Here is a 22884-nt window from a genome sequence, read left to right as displayed (position 1 = left end):
AGCAGAAATTCTGTTTCCTTCCCACACTCCAGAGGATCATTTGGATCCCTACCTTAGAGTTCCTAGTGTGCCATTTTACGCTTAGTAGCTGCTCAATAAAATATGACTAAATAGAACCGTTGGCTCCTACCCACTTACAAACATGAGCAGGCAGGAAAAAAGGAGGATATAGATTTTGTCATGGGTTGGGGCAAGCACTGGCCAGACAGTCTAGACTCCAAATATACTGGAAAATAACAAAAATTTTTCTCTTTAATATTTTCAGTAAATAGAATATCCAAAGTGAAGCACATCTATTAAAGATTATAACATACATATATTTATAAAATATACACATATTGTGTCAAGATATTCTATATTAATAAAGATTACATTTTATTTTCAGATACACAGAAATTCTGTTTTCTTCCCACACTTACCCAAATGATCCACTAGAGTGTGGGAAGAAAACAGAATTTCTGTGTATCTGAAAATAAAATGTAATCTTATTAATACTGAAAGTATTAATACTTAATACTTTATTAATACTTAATACTGTCAGTATTAATCTTAATACTGACAATATGTATGTATTTTATAAATGGGAATGTGTAAATAAAATTATAACTATCTAGAAAAATTATTTTCTATCTAAAACAAATGGACCTTGAACTTCAAGCCACCTGGACACAAGACAGCCTGCTGCTCTGATAATCCTATTAATCAAACTTCTATACATCCAGGGTATCATGATGATTAATGTTCATGATGATCTTAAGGTACTGAAATAAATCTAAATGCCATTTAAATTAAAGCAATAAAATTATATTCTAAATACTAATTTCATTTCAGTTCAGTCGCTCAGTCGTGTCCGACTCTTTGCGACCCCATGAATCGCAGCACGCCAGGCCTCCCTGTCCATCACCATCTCCCAGAGTTCACTCGGACTCACGTTCATTGAGTCAGTAGCTATACCTATTTTTACAAATTGGTAACCTAAATATTATATACACGAAAATTTTCTATTAATGAAAATCTCCACTCCTTGACTATTAATGAATAACAGCACTTAAAATAATAGAAAGTCTGGTTAAAGGTTTCTTTAAATTTGGCTTGGCCTGGATTGGAATTTCAAACATAATCTGTTCTCTAACATCATCAGTAATACAATATTTTATTAGGTTCACGGTCCCTTTGGGATCTCAGTGAATATTAAAGGACCCTCTCCCCAGAAAAACACAATTATACATAAAACTTTATTTACAATGTTAACTAAATTCACAGACATCCTAAGTAAGAAACATCTGTTTTACAATACAGACCTGAAAATATGGTCCAATTTATTTAAAAAGCTGATTACAACCCAATTTTATAAAAAGGTGGGTTTTTAAAAAATAACAGTATTAAACACTGAACATATCCCAGAACTAAATACTTCCTATGTATCAACTTATTTCATCCTCATGTCCGTCCTGATGGGGTAAGTATAATACTTTTACTTCCAGTTTACAGATCACGACACTGAGGTTGCAAGTGGTAAATAACTGTTTGAGGGTCATACAGCTAGGAAATGGCACAGCCGGAGAAGGCGATGGCACCCCACTCCAATACTCTTGCCTGGAAAATCCCATGGACAGAGGAGCCTGGTGGGCTGCAGTCCATGGGGTCGTGAAGAGTCAGACACAACTGATCGACTTCACTTTCACTTTTCACTTTTCACTTTCATGCATTGGAGAAAGAAATGGCAACCCACTCCAGTGTTCTTGCCTGGAGAATCCCAGGGACGGGGGAGCCTGGTGGGCTGCCATCTATGGGGTTGCACAGAGTCGGACACGACTGAAGTGACTTAGCAGCAGATTTAAAGCCAGGAAGCCTGACTACAGAGCCCATACTCCTAACCATTACTCTGCTGCTACCTACACAGGCAAGGTCCACACGTGACAGATCTTAAAACACCTGAAGTTGTAATCAGTAGATTCAAGATGTGGGGAAGTTTAACCTCCCTCAGAACCAGAGCTGAACATAAGAGGAAATGCTAATAAATAAAGGTATAAAGTTATCACCTTCCTAAAATTGTTTCCCTGGCAACACAGAGAACCTAATTAGGACCACCTGTCTTTAATCTCATCAGAGCTCCCACAAATTTTTAACTGTAAGGAAAAAAAGAAAATTATTGTGTTTTTATTTTATTTGACTACTATTTCTTTTGTACCTTAGGCAATAGTTCTTAGAGAAAGGTGATTCATAAGTCTGTATCAAGGCTATTATAAATCAACAGGCTGGTGAAATTAGCAGTTTTCTGTTAAGTTTAAACTTTACTAACTCAGGATTTATCTACACACAAGGAATTTCCAGATGTGTGGGAACCATACTGAAAAATAAACTCTCCTGGATCCTAAAATCATATATATGTTCATAAGGAATCTTCACAGACGTGCAAAGTGGTTAGCCTGTCAGAAAGGATGAAAGATAAATTTCGATGAAAGTTTGATTTTATTCTCCCAAAAATAGACTGCCGTACTATTCATCTCAACAACTCTTCCTTAACATCAAATTTGTACAGTAGTTCCCCCGCCCCTTAACTGCAGTTCCACTTTCCCAGGTTTTCAGTTATCTACATTTAACTACGGTCCAAAAACATTAAATGAAAAATTCCATAAATAATTCATAAGTTTTAAACTGCAGGCCCTTCTGAGCAGCATGATGAAATTTTGAGCCATCCACCTTGGTCCTGCCTGGTACATGACTCATCCTTGTCCAGCACATCCCACCCATTAGCCACTCAGCAGCCGCCTGGGTTATCTGGTCAACCATCCACGCATCGCAGTGCTGGTGTTCAAGCGACCCTTATTTTATGTCAATAAGGACTCCAAAGGCATGACCAGTGATGCTGCCAACTCAGATGTGCCAAACAGAAGCCAGAAAGTGCTTCCTTTAGGTGAAAAAGTGAAAGCTCTCCACTGAATAAGGGAAGAAAAAAAATCATAGTTGAAGTTGCTAAGATCTACCATAAGAACAATAGTCTATCTGAGAAACTGTGAAGGAGGAGAAAGAAATCTGTTAATTTTGCTGTCACAATTCAAACTGCCGAAATTACGGCCATGTGTGATAAGTGCTTAGCTATATGGAAAAAGCATTAAATTTGTACAGTAAGATAGTCCGAGAGATCATACTCACATAACTTTTATTAGAGTATGCTGTTATAACTGTTCTGTTACTACTTACTGTTGTTAATCTCTTTCTGTGCCTAATTTGTAAATTAAACTGTATCACAGCTATGGATGAACAGGGAAAAACAGTATACATAGGATTCGGTTCTGTGCAAGATTTCAGGCATCCATGGGCCGGGCAGAGGCCTTGGAATGTATCTCCCGGGGGTAAGGGAGGACCATTGTATGTGGCAGTGGTCAGGCTGAGGAAAAGACTTACCTGGATTCGTGATGTTGAGTAGTTTGCAGGAATAAGGATCTTCCCTGTCCTCCACAGGCACGTTGCAGCCATGAGCACCTATTATGAACTTCACAAGGACACTGAGAGATGTGTTGGCATTAACATCAGTTACTGAGCTTCACCTCGCACATGCATGCTTCTTCATGCCCAATTCAGAGCTTTTACTTTGAGACAACGAGTATTTATTAGGATTAATTCTAACTTTATTCCTTTGGTCTAGCAAAAAGGGGGAACAGGCAAATCAGAAGTTGCTAACTGCCAAGTGACTGACGTGGAAGCCCTCTACCACAGGACTATATTAGAGCAAGCCTGGCCAGCAGCAGACGCTCAGGCCGTTTAACTGCAAACTATGGTAAAGCCAACTTCTCATGCCCACACCTAAAAACTTGTCTCTATCGGTAAACTTGTTCACTCACTTCCTTCTCTTTTAGAAAGTGTTCCTTTTACTCAAGAGTAGCCTTTCTAGGCCAGGGCAGGGAACATGGGTTCGATCCCTGGTCCAGGAAGATCCCACATGAGCTGCAATAAGAGATGTCAACGCAAGGAGATGCCTGTGCACCACAACTAGAGATTAGCTCCTGCTCACCACAACTAGAGAAAGCCCGCGTGCAGCAACAAAGGCCCGGCACAGCCAGTTAAGTAAGTAAAAAAAATAATAATACTAAAAAGTAGTCTTTCTATCCCAGGAGAGGACTTCTCCTCTCTGAGATTTTGCTTCACTAGCCACCTGTAACCCACGGCTCCTTCCCAACACATAATAAATATACTGAAGTCCTGACATTAATTTTTATCCAGTCCTTCCCTCCTTGTCCCCATCCTTTCTTTCCTTTACAGTGAAGTCCTATACGGGAACAACTAAAACTGCAGCCTCTGGTTTTCCCTTCTCATTTTATACCACAAAAATTTTCATTTCAGTACCCACCACGCCCACAGAGATGTCTACTACAAACATAACTAGCGATCTGCTGCTTGATGAACACTCCTTAGCCTTCCCTACTTGGCTTTCCTGGACCTGGACGGTGCAGGTCTCCTTAGAAAGCTCTCTTCCTTTTTCACGTGGCCCTGCTCGGCGGCTCCCAGCTCTTCCGGCCCAGCCTGTCCCTGAATGGACATCACCCCTGGGCTTTGCCCTTGGATGACTTCTCACTCAACTCACTCTTTTCCCTTGCTCTCTTTGGACACTTTTTTCTGGCCTCGTCACACAGCATTTGGGATCTTAATTCCCTGACCAGGGATCAAACCCAAGCCCCCTGCAGTGGAAGCGTAAAGTCTTAACCACTGGACAACCAGGGAAGTCCCTCCCTGGACAATATTTATTCTTAAGGCTTCAACCAGCCTGGGAGCGATTCCTGAATTAGCATCTCTAGCTTGGGCCAATCTTCTAAGGAAAAGATTCACAAATTCATCATACATTTTCAGCTAGACGGCCCACAAACAGCTCTGTGCTACAGCCTTCTCCCGTTGTGCCACGAGGGCTGACTATAACATTTTGTGAGATGGTTATTAAGCACAGATTTTATTAAAAATTAAATTATGTAGACTTACAATTAAATGCATTATATTAAGAACAAATGAAACAAATGCTCAGATTCATCATGTCTTAACTGTTTCACTATCATCTCTGCTCCTGAGGTTATGTGTATCTGCTGTATCTGTGTGGTGGGGATTTTACATTGCTGTGCCACTGCTGATCTTCCCCAAGTCTGTGTCTAGAGACACATATAGCTTGAAATTGGCCACAGTGGTAATACTTACACCATGGAAACTAGCAAGCACTACAAATAATGGTTAGATTTATTGTTCTGTTGACTGTCCAGATGTAAAGTGATGGAGAAAATGTTAGTAATTCAAATTAAACTTAAAACTTGTGGATACACGTATAACTGATTCACTTTGCTGTATAGCAGAAAGTAATACTACATTGTAAGTCAACTAGTCTCCCAATAAAGATTCAGTTCAGTTCAGCTGCTCAGTCGTGTCCCGCTCTTTGCAACCCCATGGACTAAAGCACGCCAGGCTTCCCTGTCCATCACCAACTCCCGGAGCTTGCTCAAACTCATGTCCATCGAGTTGGTGTCATCCAACCATCTCATCCTCCAAAATAAAATAAAAACCCTTAAAAGAAAAAAAAAAAAAAACCACACACACAAAAAACTTGTGGCCATTCCACAGTGAACAGTATAAAAAATTGAGGAAATATTCTTCCATTGTTCAAAACCTATGATCTGATTCAGCAAAGAGGTCACTCACTTCATTGACTCAGAGTTCTGGCACATAGCATAGTTGTCATTTTAGTTTTATACTTTAAATATTCATGTCAGAGTTATACTCTTGTCAACTGCAGCCACAAGCTGGTTATAGATACAAAAGTCTGGCAAATGATGAAAACACTCTGAGAATCAACTGGCTATATGAAGTCAGAGACTTTTATAAACATTAATTTCTGTCAATTATATGCTACACAGCCTTTGTATCAATAAAGTTTATAACAAACATATACATACAAATAAGCATGCTTTTCTTCAGATAGCCAGTAGATAAACATTTAACATCACACCGCTGACTGCAGGTCCCTCAAACTCAACAGATCTACAGCTGAGCACCTTTCTCATGAAACCTGCTCTTCTCATCTAGTACTTTTTGTCTCGATGGATGATTTCATTATTCTCCAAGTTAGAAAGCTAGCAATTATCCTAGCATTTTCTTTCTCTTTCTCCATTCAATAGCCTTATTTTCTTAAAAAGTCACCACTTTAGCTCAGCCCTTAGCAGTCCTTGTCTAAATGAGTCTCACCCACCCCTCTGAACTCTCAACACACTGTCTGGTTCCTGCCTACCTCTCACGGTTATAAGCCCTCCCTCCTTTCCTTTTTACATGATTTTCACTCTCTCTGCCTCTCTTTCCCTCCCTAGTGCTCTCTCTCACACTCATTCACAAACACATACACCCCCTCCTCCATAATCTCTGCACGTCAGCCTTACAGAACTACACAGAAATGTATGGAGTTTCCCAAGCACTCCAAGCTATTCTACACTGACTTATATCACAGCACACGTAACATTTTATTACACTGCTACACCTATTTCCTTCTACTAAACTCCAAGCCCCCATAAGGACTCAGGCTGTACTGGATTTATCTATACATAGCATACCGCCTGCACACAGGATAATAAACTCTTGAGAAACTGACAACTTACAGCTTCACTACAAAGGTTTTTAATTAAATAGAGTCCTTGAAATGTATGTGGAGTCTGGCTCCTTCAGTGAAATACAAGACTTGAAAGTAAGCCATAACCGCAGAAATGCAAAGGCTTTCTTTTACTAACAGCCAATTATGCCAGAATATTTTACAAACTAGAATATAGCTGTTTAGAATAAAAGTATAAACAGAAATGAACAAATGTGTTAAATTATTGCAGATAGTTACCAAATTTAAGCTACCTTAGTCTTACTAGGTCCACAAAATTACTCTGCCCCAGGAAAAAGTATTTAGCTAATATCTATTTTTATATAGATATCCCATCATTTTAATAAAACAAATCATCAAGGTTACTGAATTTAAAGCCCTAATGCTATGATAGCGAATAAACTATTGATGAGAGCCTGAATGTTAATTCTATTCATTATATGTAGCTCTGGATCATCCCCTCAATAGTTGTTGAGTGTCTTACTCTGCCAAGTCAGGTTCCAGGTGCTGGAAATACACCAGTGAAAAAAGCTGAAGCCCCTATGCTCATAAAACATAGTCTAGTGGGGAAAGACAAATCTGTAAATATTCAACTAAGTATAATAAACATGCTAGCTTGTGATACGTATCATAAAAAAAACATAAGTGCAGTTAAGTGAAGACAGAGTTGGAACGGTACTATTTCACATGGCACCACCTGCTAAGGTGATATCTAAGCAGAGGCCGGAGCCAGTGAGGAAGCGAGCCAGGAGGACACGCAGCGGAAGAGCAGCACAGGCAGGGAACGGCACGCGCAAAGGCCCTGAGGCAGGAGCACACAAGGTGTTCGAGATGATCAGGCGGCCAGTGCAGGGCAGTGGACGCGCCTAAGGCCCCAGTAAAGACCCGGGGCTTCACTCTGAGCGAGAAGAGAAGTGAGGCAGGGGAGTGGACGCAGGTAAGGCCCCAGTAAAGACCCGGGGCTTCACTCTGAGCAAGAAGAGAAGTGAGTGGAGGCGCGTGAGCAGAAAACTGGCACCACTTGACTATTTTTAAGAGGGCCACTCTAGCAACAGTATGGAAAATAATACAGGGGCTCCTGCAATGATCTAGGTGAGGGGTGATGGTGGCCTGAACCAGTGTGGCAGTTCTGATGGTAGTGGGGCAGGTGGGGAGAGGCTGGATTCCAGATCTGATGGAAAGGAAGCACTGAGAAGATACGCTAGAAGACTGGATGTGGATAAAGAGAACACTGTACTATGAATTGCAAAAACCCATTTTTCTGATGCTTTGACATTCCCCCCAACAGGCTGTGAGCATCCAGTATCCTGCCCAGATGACCAGGTACACTTGGGTGACGAGGCTGGTCCTGCCACAAGTTTGCCCTCTTGCCAGCCCTTACCCTGAGAGTGACCTAGTGACATTCAAGCACAGCAGTGAAATGCCCTCACACCTTTTGCTTGTACTTTCCACCCTGACCCCAAATAAAGGCACCTGCTGTTGGGTCTTCCCTCTCTCTTGGCTCCCCACCTGCTTGGGTGAGTCCGTTCCCTGGATGCTCCTCCTACTTGGTCCCCTACACTAGGGTGTGGACCTCTCTCTCTTAGACCTGTGAGCATAATAAATCCTTTAATTTCCTATGCCTCAGAAAATTCCCAGTGTAATTTCCACTGCTGTGTTGCAATGATCCTTCAAGACCCCACAAGGGCGACTTACTCCTCCATTCACAAGACAAACACCAAAGTTTTTGGTCTGAGCAACTGGGAGAAAGGGGTCATTATTTTCTGAGCTGGGAAAGGCAATCAGAAGTGCAGGTTTTCAAGGTGGTTCTATAGCAGTGATGATTCCGAGGCCCTTCTATCATCATTTTGATCATGAACTAGAGAAACCTGTCTTGAAAAGGAATGCAAACTGCTATGAGTAAGATAGGAAATCTATAAATTTCAGTACTGGTGATGGGAAAATTCACAACCACAGTTCCCTTGTATAGCTACTCAGCCACAAGCATGCCAGCTGTACACGATCCTGAGGGCCTTCTCTGCTTCTCAGTGACTTCACACAAGCACAGAAGAATCTTCACACAACTAGAAGTCCACACTTCTCTGGCTCTCTTTCACTAGCCCCTCACTGCATAATCTTCAGAGGCTGCTTTTCCTGAGAAGACCAAGACCCTGGGCTCCTAACCAATAACTGAGCCATCTAATGCCAACACGTGACATGCTGGTACTTCCCTGACGGTCCAGTGGTCCAAGAATCTGCCTTGCATTGGAAGGCACTCAGGTTCAATGCCTGGTTGAGGAACTAAGATCCCATACGCCATGGGGCACACTAAGCCTGTGCGCCACAACGCAAGAACCTGCACACTGCAACAAAAGATCCCGCTAATGCATCTAAGACCCAACAGCCAAATAAGTGAGTATTTAAAAAAACAGATAAATCAACTGTACTCCAATATAAAACGAAATTAAAAAAAACACAACATGTGACGTGCTATCAAAGCTCAAGTCTGGAAGGGTGGCTGAGAAAAAAAGAGGACGGCAAACTACACAAATCGTAGACCACACACAACTAAAAACCACCGCGGAACAGAAATAAACTCAGTGTATCTCTGTGAAGTCAGTCAAAAGCATATTTAGACACAAACTCATCCAGTAGAAAACTACTCTGGAACAGAACCTTTTAAGGACTATTCTTCTAAATAAAAGCAAAAAAACCCGAAAGCCAACAAACAAACAGCAAACCAACCAACCAGACTAAGTATCTATAAAAACTAGGTACGTGAACCACTGAACATGGAATATACTCCTCTCCAACTATCTTTTGGCTTAAAGTCTTGGTTAAGTTTACTTTTGGGGCTCAACTACATGGAAAAAAAGCAAAATGAGATAGTCCTCTCTCCTGGGAAAAAAAGGCCACATATCTGAATTAACAGCTCTGACTATCCAAGAAGAGGTTTTTCAGAACACTTACTCAATACGGCAGGCAAGGTGTGAACTCAAGGAACCTACCGTTGACTTAATGCTGGATGTTGTATTAAATGCTTCAGCCAGGTGCTTCTTATCACATTGCGAAGTTGATGGTTATTGCGGGCTGACAGCACACCAACCACCACGTCATAGTGATTAGATTTCCACCTAGGAAATAAGGCCAGCTGATCTGGAAATAAGCAACAATAAGCTGAAATGTCATGTCTCAATTACTGTTAAGTCCATTATGTAGCATACAAATGTTTATTATAAAATAATATAAATATATGTTGATGCTTGAAAAAAAAAAGAGAAATACAAAGAAAGAAATATTTAAAGCACTCGTAAACTCACCATCCAGAGATATCCACTAACATTGTGGTGTAGCCTTTTTGTTTCCATAGCTATATATGTATTTGTGCTCACACAGTATGTATGTAGGGCTTCCCTGGTAGCTCAGCTGGTAAAGCATCTGCCTGCAATGCCGGAGACCCCAGTTCAACCCCTGGGTCAGGAAGATCCCCTGGAGAAGGGATAGGCTACCCACTCCAGTATTCACACACTTCCCTGGTGGCTCAGATGGTAAAGAATCTGCCTGCAATGCAGGAGACCCGGGTTCCATCCATGGGTTCAGAAGATCCCCAGGAGAAGGGCATAACAACCTACTCCAGTGTTCTTGCCTGGAGAATTCTCATGGACAGAGGAGCTGGTGGGCTACAGTCTATGGGATCACAGAAGAGTCAGACACGACTGAGCAACTAAGCACAGCACAGCTGCTGCTGCTAAGTCGCTTCAGTCATGTAGGATTCTGTGCGACCCCATAGACGGCAGCCCACCAGGCTCCCCCGTCCCTGGGATTCTCCAGGCAAGAACACTGGAGTGGGTTGCCATGTCCTTCTCCAATGCATGAAAGTGAAGAGTGAAAGCGAAGTCGCTCAGTCGTGTCCAACCCTCAGCGACCCCACAGACTGCAGCCTTCCAGGCTCCTCCATCCATGGGATTTTCCAGGCAAGAATACTGGAGTGGGAAGCACAGCACAGCATGTATGTAAATTCTTAAAAAACAAGTGAGATGTTTCTCATGAGAATCAGTTCAGAAGGTCAATGTGGCATAAACCACACAGCAGTAAGCAGCAAGAGCCAATTAAGCTGTAGTCAGAATCCTGGCTCTTCAGGTATAAAAGTTATTTAACTTCTTAATCTTTAGTTTCCTTAAGTAGAAATGGGTGTAATAATACTTCTCATAGAGTTGCTGTAAAAAATTAAACAAGATAATGTGTATAAAGGTCCTGGTTGGGTACCAGGCAAACAGTAGGCAATCAAGCAACTAACAATAACAAATGTGCTTTCAAAGGTGAAGCCACACATTAATATTGGTTACTAAGCCTGGGAGATAAAGCTGAAGGACTACCGTGCTGGAAAGAATCAGAACCCTTATTTATGCCAATAAATTCTACAAGCAGCAAACATTTATCACTTAGTCTAAAGAGGGGAAATAACATTTCCTTTTTTCTTTTACTTTTTGGCTGCACCACAGAGCAAATGGGATCTTCCTCGACCAAGGATTGAACCCACACGGCTACAATGGAAGTCTGGAGTCCTAACCACTGGACTGCCAGGGAAGTCCCTGAAACATTTCTAGTTTGGGGGGGAAAAAAAAAATCAAGTGACAAGTCATTATTTTTACTGTCATATTTATGACTCATTTTCTATTGTCATTTAATGGACAAGATTACATTTTAAAAATCTGTCCTCAGAAAAAGAAAGATATCTTGTCCTTATTTATCAGCAGTTTCAAAGCTTGTAAGGTACAAGCCTATACATAGCTCTGATTAGGGATCCCATTTCATCTTTCTCCAGTGGTGAAAACTGATCCAAAATGTTTCCAAAAATAAATCACTGAAAGCCGGAGAGTGTTACTACATTAAACACAATGTTATTATATCCCATAGGATCTAGTTATTCAAAAGACAACAAAACTATGTTATTTCTTCAAGGGACAATGATTTAAATGCTTATGTAAAATTAGCAATGAAAACCCATTCTCTCCTCCTCCTTTATCAGAGAAATACTGGTAGTAAGTACATTTTATCGACAGCAGTGAGGCAAATGCAGTCATCCACACATAACTGACTGATTCTACAGCTGACATTCTGCCACAGTATCAGTAAGAAGCTATTCAAATCCTTGTGCCTCAGTTTCCTAATCAGAGAAAACTGACACCAAAAAGTCTTTAGATGCTCTATTTCATCTGTTTCAAAATGTCTTCTCAAAAGATTAAAAAGCTTTAAAAGATTAGAGGAAGAATTCAATGTATCCCAAATGCCTCGGTTATTGACATCATGAGAAAACAAAGCTGCTGCACAAAAATTTCAACATAACTGAAACATCTCTTTAAGTGCCAAATACCACTACCTTATCTTGGATCAGTAATCAAAATAGATCTTTTATAGATGTATTACATGAGACCTTTCCTTGATAACAAAATCTCCTTAAAATTGTTCTCAAATCTTTCTTTCTCAACATTAATTCTAGCATCAACTCAGTTTCTTATCTTTCACTTGGACCTACAAGGGTATCCTAATGGTTTCACCCAGACCTCTTGAGATTTTTCTACAAATAAATAAACAGACGCGAAGATAACCATGTGGTATGTGAAAATCTCATGGATTATCACTGTAAAGTACTTTTTGATCTTATTCCACCTCTCTCTGCCACTGCCAATCCTCTCTGCTTCTAATCCATGTCTAAGCTGCTTCTATTGAACTGTGTAACTTCACATACATTTCTCTTTTTCTTGCAGAAGAGAAGTACATGGCAGATTTTGGCCTTTAGAGAACTTCTATTTCCAGGAAAACAGTGTTCTAAAGACTCAACCAAAAAACTGTTAGAACTAATAAATTCAGTAAGATTACAGGATATATATGAAAGTCAACTGTATTTCTATACAATATCAAACTATCAGAAAGAGAAATTAGGAAAACAATCCCAATTTTAATTGCATCAAAAAGAATAAAAAACCTAGGAATAAATTTAAGGTGGCAAAAGATCTGTACACTGAAAAGTATAAGATATTGATGAAATAAATTGAAAAACATAAAAACAAAAGATATCCCATGCTAATGGATCAGAAGCATTAATATTGTTAAGATGTCCATACTAGCTAAAGCAATCAACAGATTCAGTGCAATCTCTTAAAATTTCAAGGACATTTTTCACAGAAACAAACAAACAAAAATCCTAAAATTTGTATGGAACCACAAAGACCTTGAATAGCTAAAGCAATCTAGAGAAAGAAGAACAAAGCTGGAAACACCATACTGCCTGGTTTCAAACCATGTTATAAAGTTACGGTAATCAACACAGTACATACTGGCATTAAAACAGACGCACAGATCAATGGAACAGAACAGAGAGCCCAGAAATCAGCTCACACATATATGGCCCATTCAATTACAACAAAGGAGCCAAGAAAAAACAACAAGGAAAGGACAGTCTCTTAAATAAATGATATGGGAAAACTGGACAGCCACATGCAAAGGAATGAAACGGAACCACTAACTTACCACCATACACAAAAATCAACTCAAAATGGATTAAAAACCTGAATGTAGGACCATAAAAGTCCTATAAGAAAACACAGGCAAGTAAGCTCCTTGATGGTGGTCTTTGCAATAATTTTTTTAGATGTGACACTAAAAGCAAACGCAACAAAAACAAAAATAAATGAGACCACATCATACTAAAAAGCTTTTGCACAGCAAAGGAAACCATCAGCAAAATGAGCAGGCAACCAACTGAACAGAAGACATTTACAAATCACATCTGATTAATATCCAAAACACATGAAGAACTCATACGACTCAACAGCAAAAAACCAAAGAATCCTAGTTAAAATTGGGCAGAGGATCTGGATAGACATTCTTCCAAAGACATACAGCCTGCCATCAGCTATGTGAAACAGTGCTCAAAATCACTAATCGTCAGGGAAATGCAAATCAAAACCACAATGAAATATCACCACACCTCCTGGCATGGTTATTACCAAAAAGGTAAGAAATAATACGTGTTGGAGAGGATGTAGGGAAGAGGAACTCCTGCACCGTTGGTGGGAATGTCAATCGACGCAGCCAATATGAAAACAGTACGGTGGTTCCTCAAAACATTAAAGACAGAACTCACATTTGGTCCAGCAAAACCACTTCTGGATATTCATCCGGAGGAAATGAAAACTTCCACTAGCGAAGACATGAGTGGAGATGATACGCGTGAGAGTGAACATGGGGATGCTCACTGCAGCGTAATTTTCCACAGTCAAGATATGGAGGCAACCTAAGTGTCTACTGATAGACGAATGGGTGAAGAAAACGTATTCTTTATACACAATGGAATGTTACTCGGCCACGAGAAAGAAGGAAATCTTGCCATTTGCACTAACACCCAAGACCCTGCGGGCATTAGGCTAAGTGAAGTAAGGCAGACACAGACAGACCAATAGAACAAAACACCAAATTCACGGAGAACAGACTGGTGTTCAGCAGAGGATGGGGGTAGGCGTAACAGTAAAAGGTATAAACTTCCAGTTATAAAATAAGTAAGTCCCAGGGTTGTAAAGTACAGCATGATGACAACAGTTAATAATACTGTATTGTAGAGAGCTGCCTGGTGGCCTAATGGTCAGGAGTCCAGGCTTTCACTGCTGGGGCCTGGGTCAAAAAAAAGCAAAACAAAACTGTATTGTATTTAAATGTTGCTAAACAGAGTAGGTCTTTAAAGTTCTCATCACAGGAAAAAAAACTGACTTATGCGTGGTGACAGATGTTAACTAAATATATCATGGTTAGCTGTATATATTCCAGGATATATATATGTATCAAATCATTCAGCTGCACAACTGAACTAAGGCTTGTTAGTCAATTATACCTCAATTTTAAAAAAAGCCTGTGGTTTCTTCTACCACATACCACCAATGTATATCAGTGCAACAGATCTGTGAATACTGTGTTACACAGCATAAAACTCAAAGCAGACAGCTCCCTGGTGGCCTAGGGGTTAGGGTTCAGTGCTTTCACTGCTGTGGCCCAGGTCTGACATCTAGTCAGGGAACCAATATCCTGCAGGCTGCATGGCGCAACCAAGATTAAACAAACACACAAACCCTCCAAGTGGATGCTGTGTAAAAACCCAGCCCAACTTTCCAGTCCCCTTCTGCGTTTTTCATCACCCTCTGCTCAGTGTTCCAAGCATAGGGTAGCTTGTTCAATTCTCATGTCTGAAAATTGGGGAAAAAAAAAAACCAACCCAACGAAAAAGTAAACATGGACAGAAAAAGATAATTCACAGAAAAAGAAATGTAAAGAGCCAATAAATCTATGAAAAACAGTTCAACATCACTGGAAGTCAAGTTTGAATGACAGCAATAAGACACTAGTTTTCTCTCACATTCAAACTGACAAATATCTTCTTAAATGACAATGCCCTAATGATGGATATTTTGATACAGGCAGTTGTTACCAGGAAAAGGCAACTCTCCTATGCTGCTGGCAGGAATGTACTCTGGTATAGTATTCTCCAGGAAATTTCCCCATGATACATCAAATACCTCAGACTTCTGTAACTTTTGTCCTTAGCTAAAAATACATTTTAAAGAAATAACCAGTGATGTGTTAAAAGATCTCTGGTCATCACAGAGTCATTTCTTAATAATGAAAAACTGCAAACTACACGAATACAACAAATAAGGCACTAGTTAAATAAAATTATCCATATGCCAGAATACTACACAGCCATTGACATTATGCTTCAAACATATCATTAAATATTGTTCTACATCTTATGAAAAGAAGCAGGTTATGAGATCTATGTACATAGCGTGTGTCAGTTGCAGCTGTGTCCCACTCTTTGTGACTCCCTGACTGTAGCCCGCCAGGCTCCTCTGTCCATCGAATGCTCCAGGCAAGAATACTGGGGTGGGAATTTCCTTCCTACTTGAGCCACTTGCTTCTCCAGGGGGGTCTTCCTGGCCCAGGAATCAAACCCAAGGCTCCTGCACTGAAAGCAAATTCTTTACCACCTTAGCCACCAGGGAAGCCCTATGTAGTATGATTCCATTTACATAAAGCACATAAAGCCGGCAAATCTCTGCATTAAAGATTAGGATCCTGTTACCACTCCTGGCCACGGGAGCACAAAGGAAGCTTCTAAGGTGTTGGCAGTTCTCCTGTCTTTAATCTGGGTGCTGATTAGCTGGGTGTATTCAGTTTGTATTAGAAATGGACACAGAACAACGAACTGGTTACAGGCTAGGAAAGGAGAACGTCAAGGCTGTATATTGTCACCCTGTTTACTTAACTTCTATGCAGAGCACATCACGCGAAATGCTGGGCTGGATGAAGCACAAGCTGGAATCAAGATTGCCAGGAGAAATATCAATAACCTCAGATATGCAGATGACACCACCCTTATGGCAGAAAGTGAAGAGGAACTAAAGGGCCTCTTGATGAAAGTGAAACAGGAGAGTGAAAAAGTTGGCTTAAAGCTCAACGTTCAGAAAACTAAGATCATGGCATCCAGTCTCATCACTTCACGGCAAATAGATGCAAACAGAAGTGGAAACAGTGGCTGACTTTATTTTTCTGGGCTCCAAAATCACTGCAGATGGTGATTGCAGTCATGAAATTAAAAGACACTTGCTCCTTGGAAGAAAAGCTATGACAAACCTAGAAAGCATAATAAAAAGCAGAGACATTACTTTGCCGACAAAGGCGTGTCTAGTAAAGTTATGGTTTTTCCAGTAGTCATGTATGGATGTGAGAGCTGGACCATAAAGAAGGCTGAGCACCGAAGAACTGATGCTTTTGAACTGTGTTGTTGAAGAAGACTTTTGAGGCTCTCGTGGACTGCAGGAGATCAAACCAGTCCATCCTAAAGGAGATCACTCCTGAATATTCATTGGAAGGACTGATGCTGAAGCTGAAGCTCCAATACTTCGGCCATCTGATGCAAAAAGCCGATTCACTGGAAAAGACCCTGATGCTGGCAAAGATTGAAGGCAGGAGAAGGGACAACAGAGGACGAGATGGCTGGATGGTATCACCAACTCGAAGGACCTGAGTTTGAGCAAGCTCCGGGAGATGGTGAAGGACAAGGAAGCCTGACATGCTGCATTCCATGAGGTTGCAAAGTTGGACACAACTGAGTAACTGAACAACAAATTCAGTTTGTGAAATTACATCAAGTTTACATTTATGTGCACTCTTCTGAATGTACGTAACACATCAAAAAAGTTTTAATACTAAATAATTCCCCAAACATGTTTTTTGTATGTACATTCAAAAACTGCCCAGTATAGCTCATTTTTCTTTCATTTTTTAAAACTAATTTCAAAATTTTCTATAAGCAGTTTGTTTTACAAGTAAAAAATTAAAATCATGGAATGTGAATGGATGGTCTATGAATGACAAATCCATTCATACTTTGCCAGTTTTATCCTCTTGATCCATTCCTTTAAATTACTGAACACTTCCTACATTCCCTGCTTTAGATGGCAAACATATAGCAATAAACAAATCTTCATAATGTCAAGAATCATTAAAACTACACACAAGCTCCCCAAAGGCACTGACCATTTCTTTTCTTCAGTATGTAGTACACCCTGAGAGTCTGGCAATCTGCTAGCCTCTGCACTGAAAGTGGACATTCGAAATTTTATTAAAGACCAGTGGAGGTAGAATTCAGAACTGAGTGTTCAAAACAAGCTCACAGATCCTTAAAACGGAGGCTGAAATGTCCCCTCTTATGTGATTGCTCTCAGATGACATCAACCACAGGCAGGCGGAAACCCAGAAAATGAAGAAAACATGCATGCTCCCCACAGATCTGCTGATGAGGACGATCATTACACATACCACCAGCACGCTCCCACCAACTTCAGATGCCAAAGAAAACACCTCACCAGCACGGGCATTAGCCTCCATCAAACCACCACTTCTCTCTAACATTCACCAAGTGTTCACCATGAATCAGGCACTGTTCTGGGTGTTTTATTAACAGAATCTTCACAGTAACCCTATGAGGTCATCATCTTATAAATAAGGAAACAACAGAAGTGCTGAGACAAGATTAGCATTTAGGGATCATTTCAGATGAACCAGCCCTCGGCGAATCTGCTATGCAAGCTCAATTTGTCTTTGACCTTCTACTTGCCCCGTGTCAGTTTCCATTTAACAAACTATGAATACCTTGAGAGCTGAGACTAAAAACCCAGCGCTCTAAGGATTTGTTGAATGGCTATGCTTCTTTCCTTTCTTGGTTTCCTTCTTCCCAAATATCCTAGAGAGAGAAGACTTCCTTTGTCAAATCATTTTTCTAAGTTAACTGCTAAATTAATTCCTGCTAAGGCACAACCCAAAAGCAGTGCGTTAAAACCGAGATATCCTGCATCGTTCCTCTCCAGCTCAGATGGCTGTCTATGCCTCCACGGGCCTCTCCTCGCCCCAGGTGTGTGGGATTTCGCAACAGAAGAGCTGCTTGCTCTTCATCAGCTCTTCTCTCTGACCAGGTTTCACCTGCTCAAGGTCATTAGAACAGCGAGCCTGTGTGCTAAGTCGCTTCAGTCATGTCTGCCTCTTTGCGACCCTATGGACTGCAGCCCGCCAGGCTCCACAGACTGCCCAGGCAAGAACACTGGAGTGGGTTGTGCCCTCCTCCAGGGAACCTTCCCGACCCAGAGATCAAACCCGCACCGCTTAAGTCTCCTGCCTCGGCAGGCAGGCTCTTTACCACCAGCACCACCTAGAAAGCCCCACATTAGAGCAGCACCAGGCACTAACCCATCTGACTCAGTGCATTCAAGTTCCCGCCCAACTGCAACCTCAAACGCCCTCCCCTGACCGCTCTACGTAACACAGCAGCACACCATCCTCTGTCCTCTTACACTGCTTTATTTTTGCCACCACACTCATCACTCTCCCCTATGACATTTAATAATTACTTTCTTATGTTCTGTCTTCCCTTTAAAATTGTAAACTGCATGAGGGCAGGGACATTATCTTGATTACTGTTTAAATTCCACACCTACAATAGGAGTTGGCAGTGAGGCAGCTCTCAAACATTTGCAGAGTCAGCTGCAAGTTAGAGAGCCTTTTTTTACTATTCAGGGGAGATAAACCTCCCTTTTTGAAAAGTACTGCCATGACTCAACAAAACTGAAGACAAAGAGGCAGAAAAGAGAACAAAAATGAACCTTAAAATGTAAATACGAGGGACGAATACCAACAAACTTTTGGGTTTTCTCTCTCACTTTAGGCTTAAGGGATAAGGGCTGAAATGTAAAAATGCGCAAATGTTTTAGTTTGAACTGGTGAAAACACAATGAGAAAAGCATTTGTGGGAAATTTTAGCAACTGAGATGCTTCTATTGTTTTTAGTTTCAAAAGTACCAGAAGTGCAAAAGGAAAAGTTAGGACTCTCCAAGGTTTCACTTAGATTAAAATACTCTATTTACTATTTGACTGGATGTACAATATCCATTTAAAGTCAAAGTTAACTTACACAACTAGTACTCAGCTCCTCACTGAGAGCTGTGTCTCTTTCCAAGCTCTCCTTCCTAGCTTCCTTAATCTAGCCTGGTCTCACAAGATGGCAGATAAGGCATCAGCAAAACTAATGGAGGCAGAAAACTTAACTCTTAAAAAGAAAACAGTTGTTTACAAAGTTACTTTTAATACTTTGAGGTGAGCCCACAGGAATTTAAAAAAAAAAAAAAAAACTAGGAAGGGATAACCCCCTAATCCCCAGGAGTGGTCCAGGAAAGACTGGCTACTTGAGTGGAAGCTACCACAAGAGAGACCCAATGCAGACTCAGGGCAAAGGGCATGCCATTGGGGCTGGAAGCTGTGAGCACTATGAGAAAATGCGAGCATGGTGGGACTAGCTCCAGGAACAAAGACAAGCATCAAGAGGGTTGGATACGAAGCTGTAAAACTTACAGAACTGGAGCAAGTAAGTTTTAACACAAAAGACCCCAAATAGCCAAAACAATCTTAAGAAAGAAGAACAGAGCTGGAGGAGTTAGGCTCCCTGACTTCTGACTACACTACAAAGCTACAGTCATCAAAATAGTATGGTAGTGGGACAAAAACAAGACACATGGGGACTTCCCTGGTGGTCCAGTGGCTAAGACTCTGAGCTCCCAGTGCAGGGGGCCCAGGTTCCATCCCTGGTCAGGGAGCTAGATCCCACATGCTACAACTAAGACCCAGAGCAGCCAAATAAATAAATAAAATTTAAAAAAAAAAAAAAAACATGCATCAGTGGGAACAGAGAGCCCAGAAATAAACACACACACTTATGGTCTATTAATCTATGACAAAGGAGGCAAGATGAGACAATGGGGGGAAAATCTCTTCAGTAAGTGGTGCTGGGAAAATCACACAGCTACATGTAAAAGAACAAAATTAGAACATTCTCTAACACCATAAACAAAAATACACTCAGAATGGATTAAAGACCTAATGTAAGATTCAGTTCAGTCGCTCAGTCGTGTGTGACTCTTTGCCACCCCATGGACTGCAGTACACCAGGCTTCCCTGTCCATCATCAACTCTCGGAGCTTACTCAAACTCATGTCCATCGAGTTGGAGATGCCATCCAACCATCTCATTCTCTGTCATCCCCTTTTCCTCCCGCCCTTAATCTATCTGGGTCTTTTCAAATGAGTCAGTTCTTCGTATCAGGTGGCCCAAATATTGGAGTTTTCAGCTTCAACATCAGTCCTTCCAATGAATGTTCAGGACTGATTTCCTTTAGGATTAACTGGTTGGGTCTCCTTGCAGTCCAAGGGATCTCAAGAGACTGCTCCAACACCACAGTATATAATCTTACGTATATAACGTAAGATTAGATACTGTAAAACTCTTTGAGGAAAAAACATGAAGAACACTCTTTGCCACAAATCACAGCAGTATGTTTTTGGACCCATCTCCTAAAGGAAATAAAAGCAGAAATAAACAAATGGGATCTAATTAAACTTAAAAGCTTTTGCACACCAAAGGAAACCATTGACAGAAACAAAAAGCCAATCTACCGAATAGGAGAAAATATTTACAAATGATCAGCTCATACAATTCACCATCAAAAAACCACCCAGTTAAAAACTGGGCAGAGGAACTGGAGACACTTTTCCAAAGAGGAAATGCAGATGGCCAACAGGCATATGAAAAGATGCTCAACATCCCTAATCATTAGGGAACTGCAAATCAAAATCACAACAAGAATCACTCCACACTTGTCAGAATGGCTATCACCTAAAAGAATACAGAGTTTCTGCTTGTTTATGGACCCTAAAATATATTTAGGTCATAAATATCCCAAGTACACTCTAAAAGTAAATTCCAGTAGAGCTCACTCATCAAACCAAAAAAAAAAAAAAAAAAACTTGTAAAATACAAACACAATGAATATTACAGAGCATTGTATATAATATATACCTATATATATATAGCACTCTTTCCTCAGGTCCATTTACAAAAGTCTAAAAAAAGAAAACAAAAATAAAACCCTAACCTGTTAAGTTAAATGTCCTGAAATGCTGCACTTTCATTAAATCATTTAAATAGTATCTTAATTCTATTCAGGTCACACAAATAGTCTTTTCAAAGAGCTTGTAGCTTTGTGTAAGAGAAAAGGATTTTAAGAGAGTGTTACCAGAATAAAGAACTCCAATTATAACAATGAGACTGCTTTGAGGATTGCCAAATTAGTTTCTATACTTTCTACTTCTAAGTTAAGGCACAGAGCCATCTCAGCATTGCAAATATTCAATTCTAATCCTTAAAAATACTGCACAAGCAAACAACTGTCTTGGGAAGAAGTGGTAAGAAAAAAATCCCCAATGTAGTTAAAAACCAAAACGACTATTATCTCATCTTTATCACAGCCTTCCAGGCTTCTTTATATAATATGTCCTAGGACAAGCCCTTAAAAAAGAAGACAAGGAAAAAAAAAGAAACCTTAAGAAGTCTTAGGTGCGGTGGAATTCATTAACAGCAAATCCACTGGGCTGTGAGCAAGCATTCTATTTATCAGGCTGTGAAGCGAACATGGACAAAGGTTTTCCCACTAAAGAATAACTTTTAGAGCAGTTTACATAGTTAAAGAACTCGATACTTTCGTGTATGTTTCATTAGCAGGCTTTGCAAAGGAAACTCCCAGGAACAACTTCACTCGCAGCCATTCCCTACTTCATGCCTAAATTTGTTCAACAGACTTACATCAGAGTTTTCAAAAAATACAAAGTACAGTACCTTTTTAAAGCAAGCTTATTCCTTAAAAGCAAAACCCAGCCACCTTTTAAAACACGCACAAACGCGATCCCTGGCCCGAAGACCTCAAAGTCTTCACCGAATAAGACCAACAACTTGGGCAGGAAAAAAGCAACCTGGAAGCCCTGCGCTGGGCTGAGCAGCTGCCGCTCGGGGCAGAAGGACCCACGGGGCTTTGCTCCCGGGCAGGCGCCGGGCGACCCGGGCCAGGCCTGGGGACAGCCGGAGGACTTGCGGTCGCGTGCACCGGCCTTGTGGCCATTGAGAAACGCGGGGAGGTGGAAAGCGCCCTCAAAGTTTGCCCGATGTTAACGCCCCGCGGATAAAGAGGGTTATTTGTTTCATCTGCGGAACTTCGCGTCGGGCCGCCCTCCCCCCAGTCCGGGACCCGCGGAGGAAGCCGCCGGGAGGCTCGGAGCCGGCCTCCCCGCCTCGGGGCCGCCCGGCCCGGCCCCAGGTCCTCACCTGCCGGGCCAGCCCCCGAGGCGCGGGCGGGCGGCGGGGAGCGCAGCCGCAGCCAGAGGTGCAGCGCGGCCCCGAGCACACACGGGCACAGCAGCACCAGCCAGTTTCGCATTGGCCGCCCCCGCCGGCTCCACCTCGCGCCCCCGCCGCGCGCCGGGCTCTCCCGCGTCCCGGTGGAGAGAGAGGGGACCTGCAAGTCGGGAGGCCCAGGGGCAGCGGCCGACTCCCGCACGACCACTCCGGGGACACCCGCCCTCGCGCCCGCCGCCGTCTAGGTTCCTCTAGGCTCCAGGGCCCGCGACTCACGTTCCTCCGACCGCGGGCGGCGGAGGATCAGCCGGCCGGAGCCCCGCCCCCTCCACTGGGCCTTCCCCCAGCCCCGCCCACCTTTTCTCTCGCTTGCCCCGCCCCCTTCTCCCGCATCCCCTCCCGCTCCCACCAGCTAGCCGGGAGTTGAAGTCCCGCCCTGGGCTCAAGCAAGGAGTGCACCAGTCATCCCGTGGCTGAGAAACCATATTTCCCATAATCCCAGAGCT

At 41.8% G+C, this 22884-nt stretch overlaps 1 protein-coding gene across 4 annotated transcripts in view; it reads right to left on the bottom strand.

The window, feature by feature from the left end:
• The window catches only part of LOC120860495 (UDP-GalNAc:beta-1,3-N-acetylgalactosaminyltransferase 2), a 63414-nt gene extending 40758 nt beyond the window's left edge, over positions 1–22656 (bottom strand). Inside the window, exons 1-3 of one of the 4 annotated variants that reach the window (XM_040236318.1) lie at positions 22349–22656; positions 9604–9751; positions 3409–3509 (exon numbers count right to left, since the gene is read on the bottom strand). In XM_040236318.1, the coding sequence (XP_040092252.1) occupies positions 3409–3509; positions 9604–9751; positions 22349–22460 (361 nt within the window). In that variant the 5' untranslated portion in view covers positions 22461–22656. Of the gene's footprint in view, positions 1–645; positions 864–3408; positions 3510–9603; positions 9752–22348 lie in introns of those variants that run through there. The other 3 variants (XM_040236319.1, XM_040236320.1, XM_040236321.1) reach the window with 3 other exon arrangements.
• Positions 22657–22884: the final 228 nt, after the last annotated feature.

This window comes from Oryx dammah, unplaced genomic scaffold (genome assembly GCF_014754425.2).
Source record: "Oryx dammah isolate SB20612 unplaced genomic scaffold, SCBI_Odam_1.1 HiC_scaffold_11077, whole genome shotgun sequence".
In the NCBI taxonomy this organism is placed as follows: domain Eukaryota; kingdom Metazoa; phylum Chordata; class Mammalia; order Artiodactyla; family Bovidae; genus Oryx; species Oryx dammah.
The sequence above is the reverse complement of the archived record's forward strand: the minus strand, read 5'-3'. Positions and strand labels throughout refer to the sequence as shown.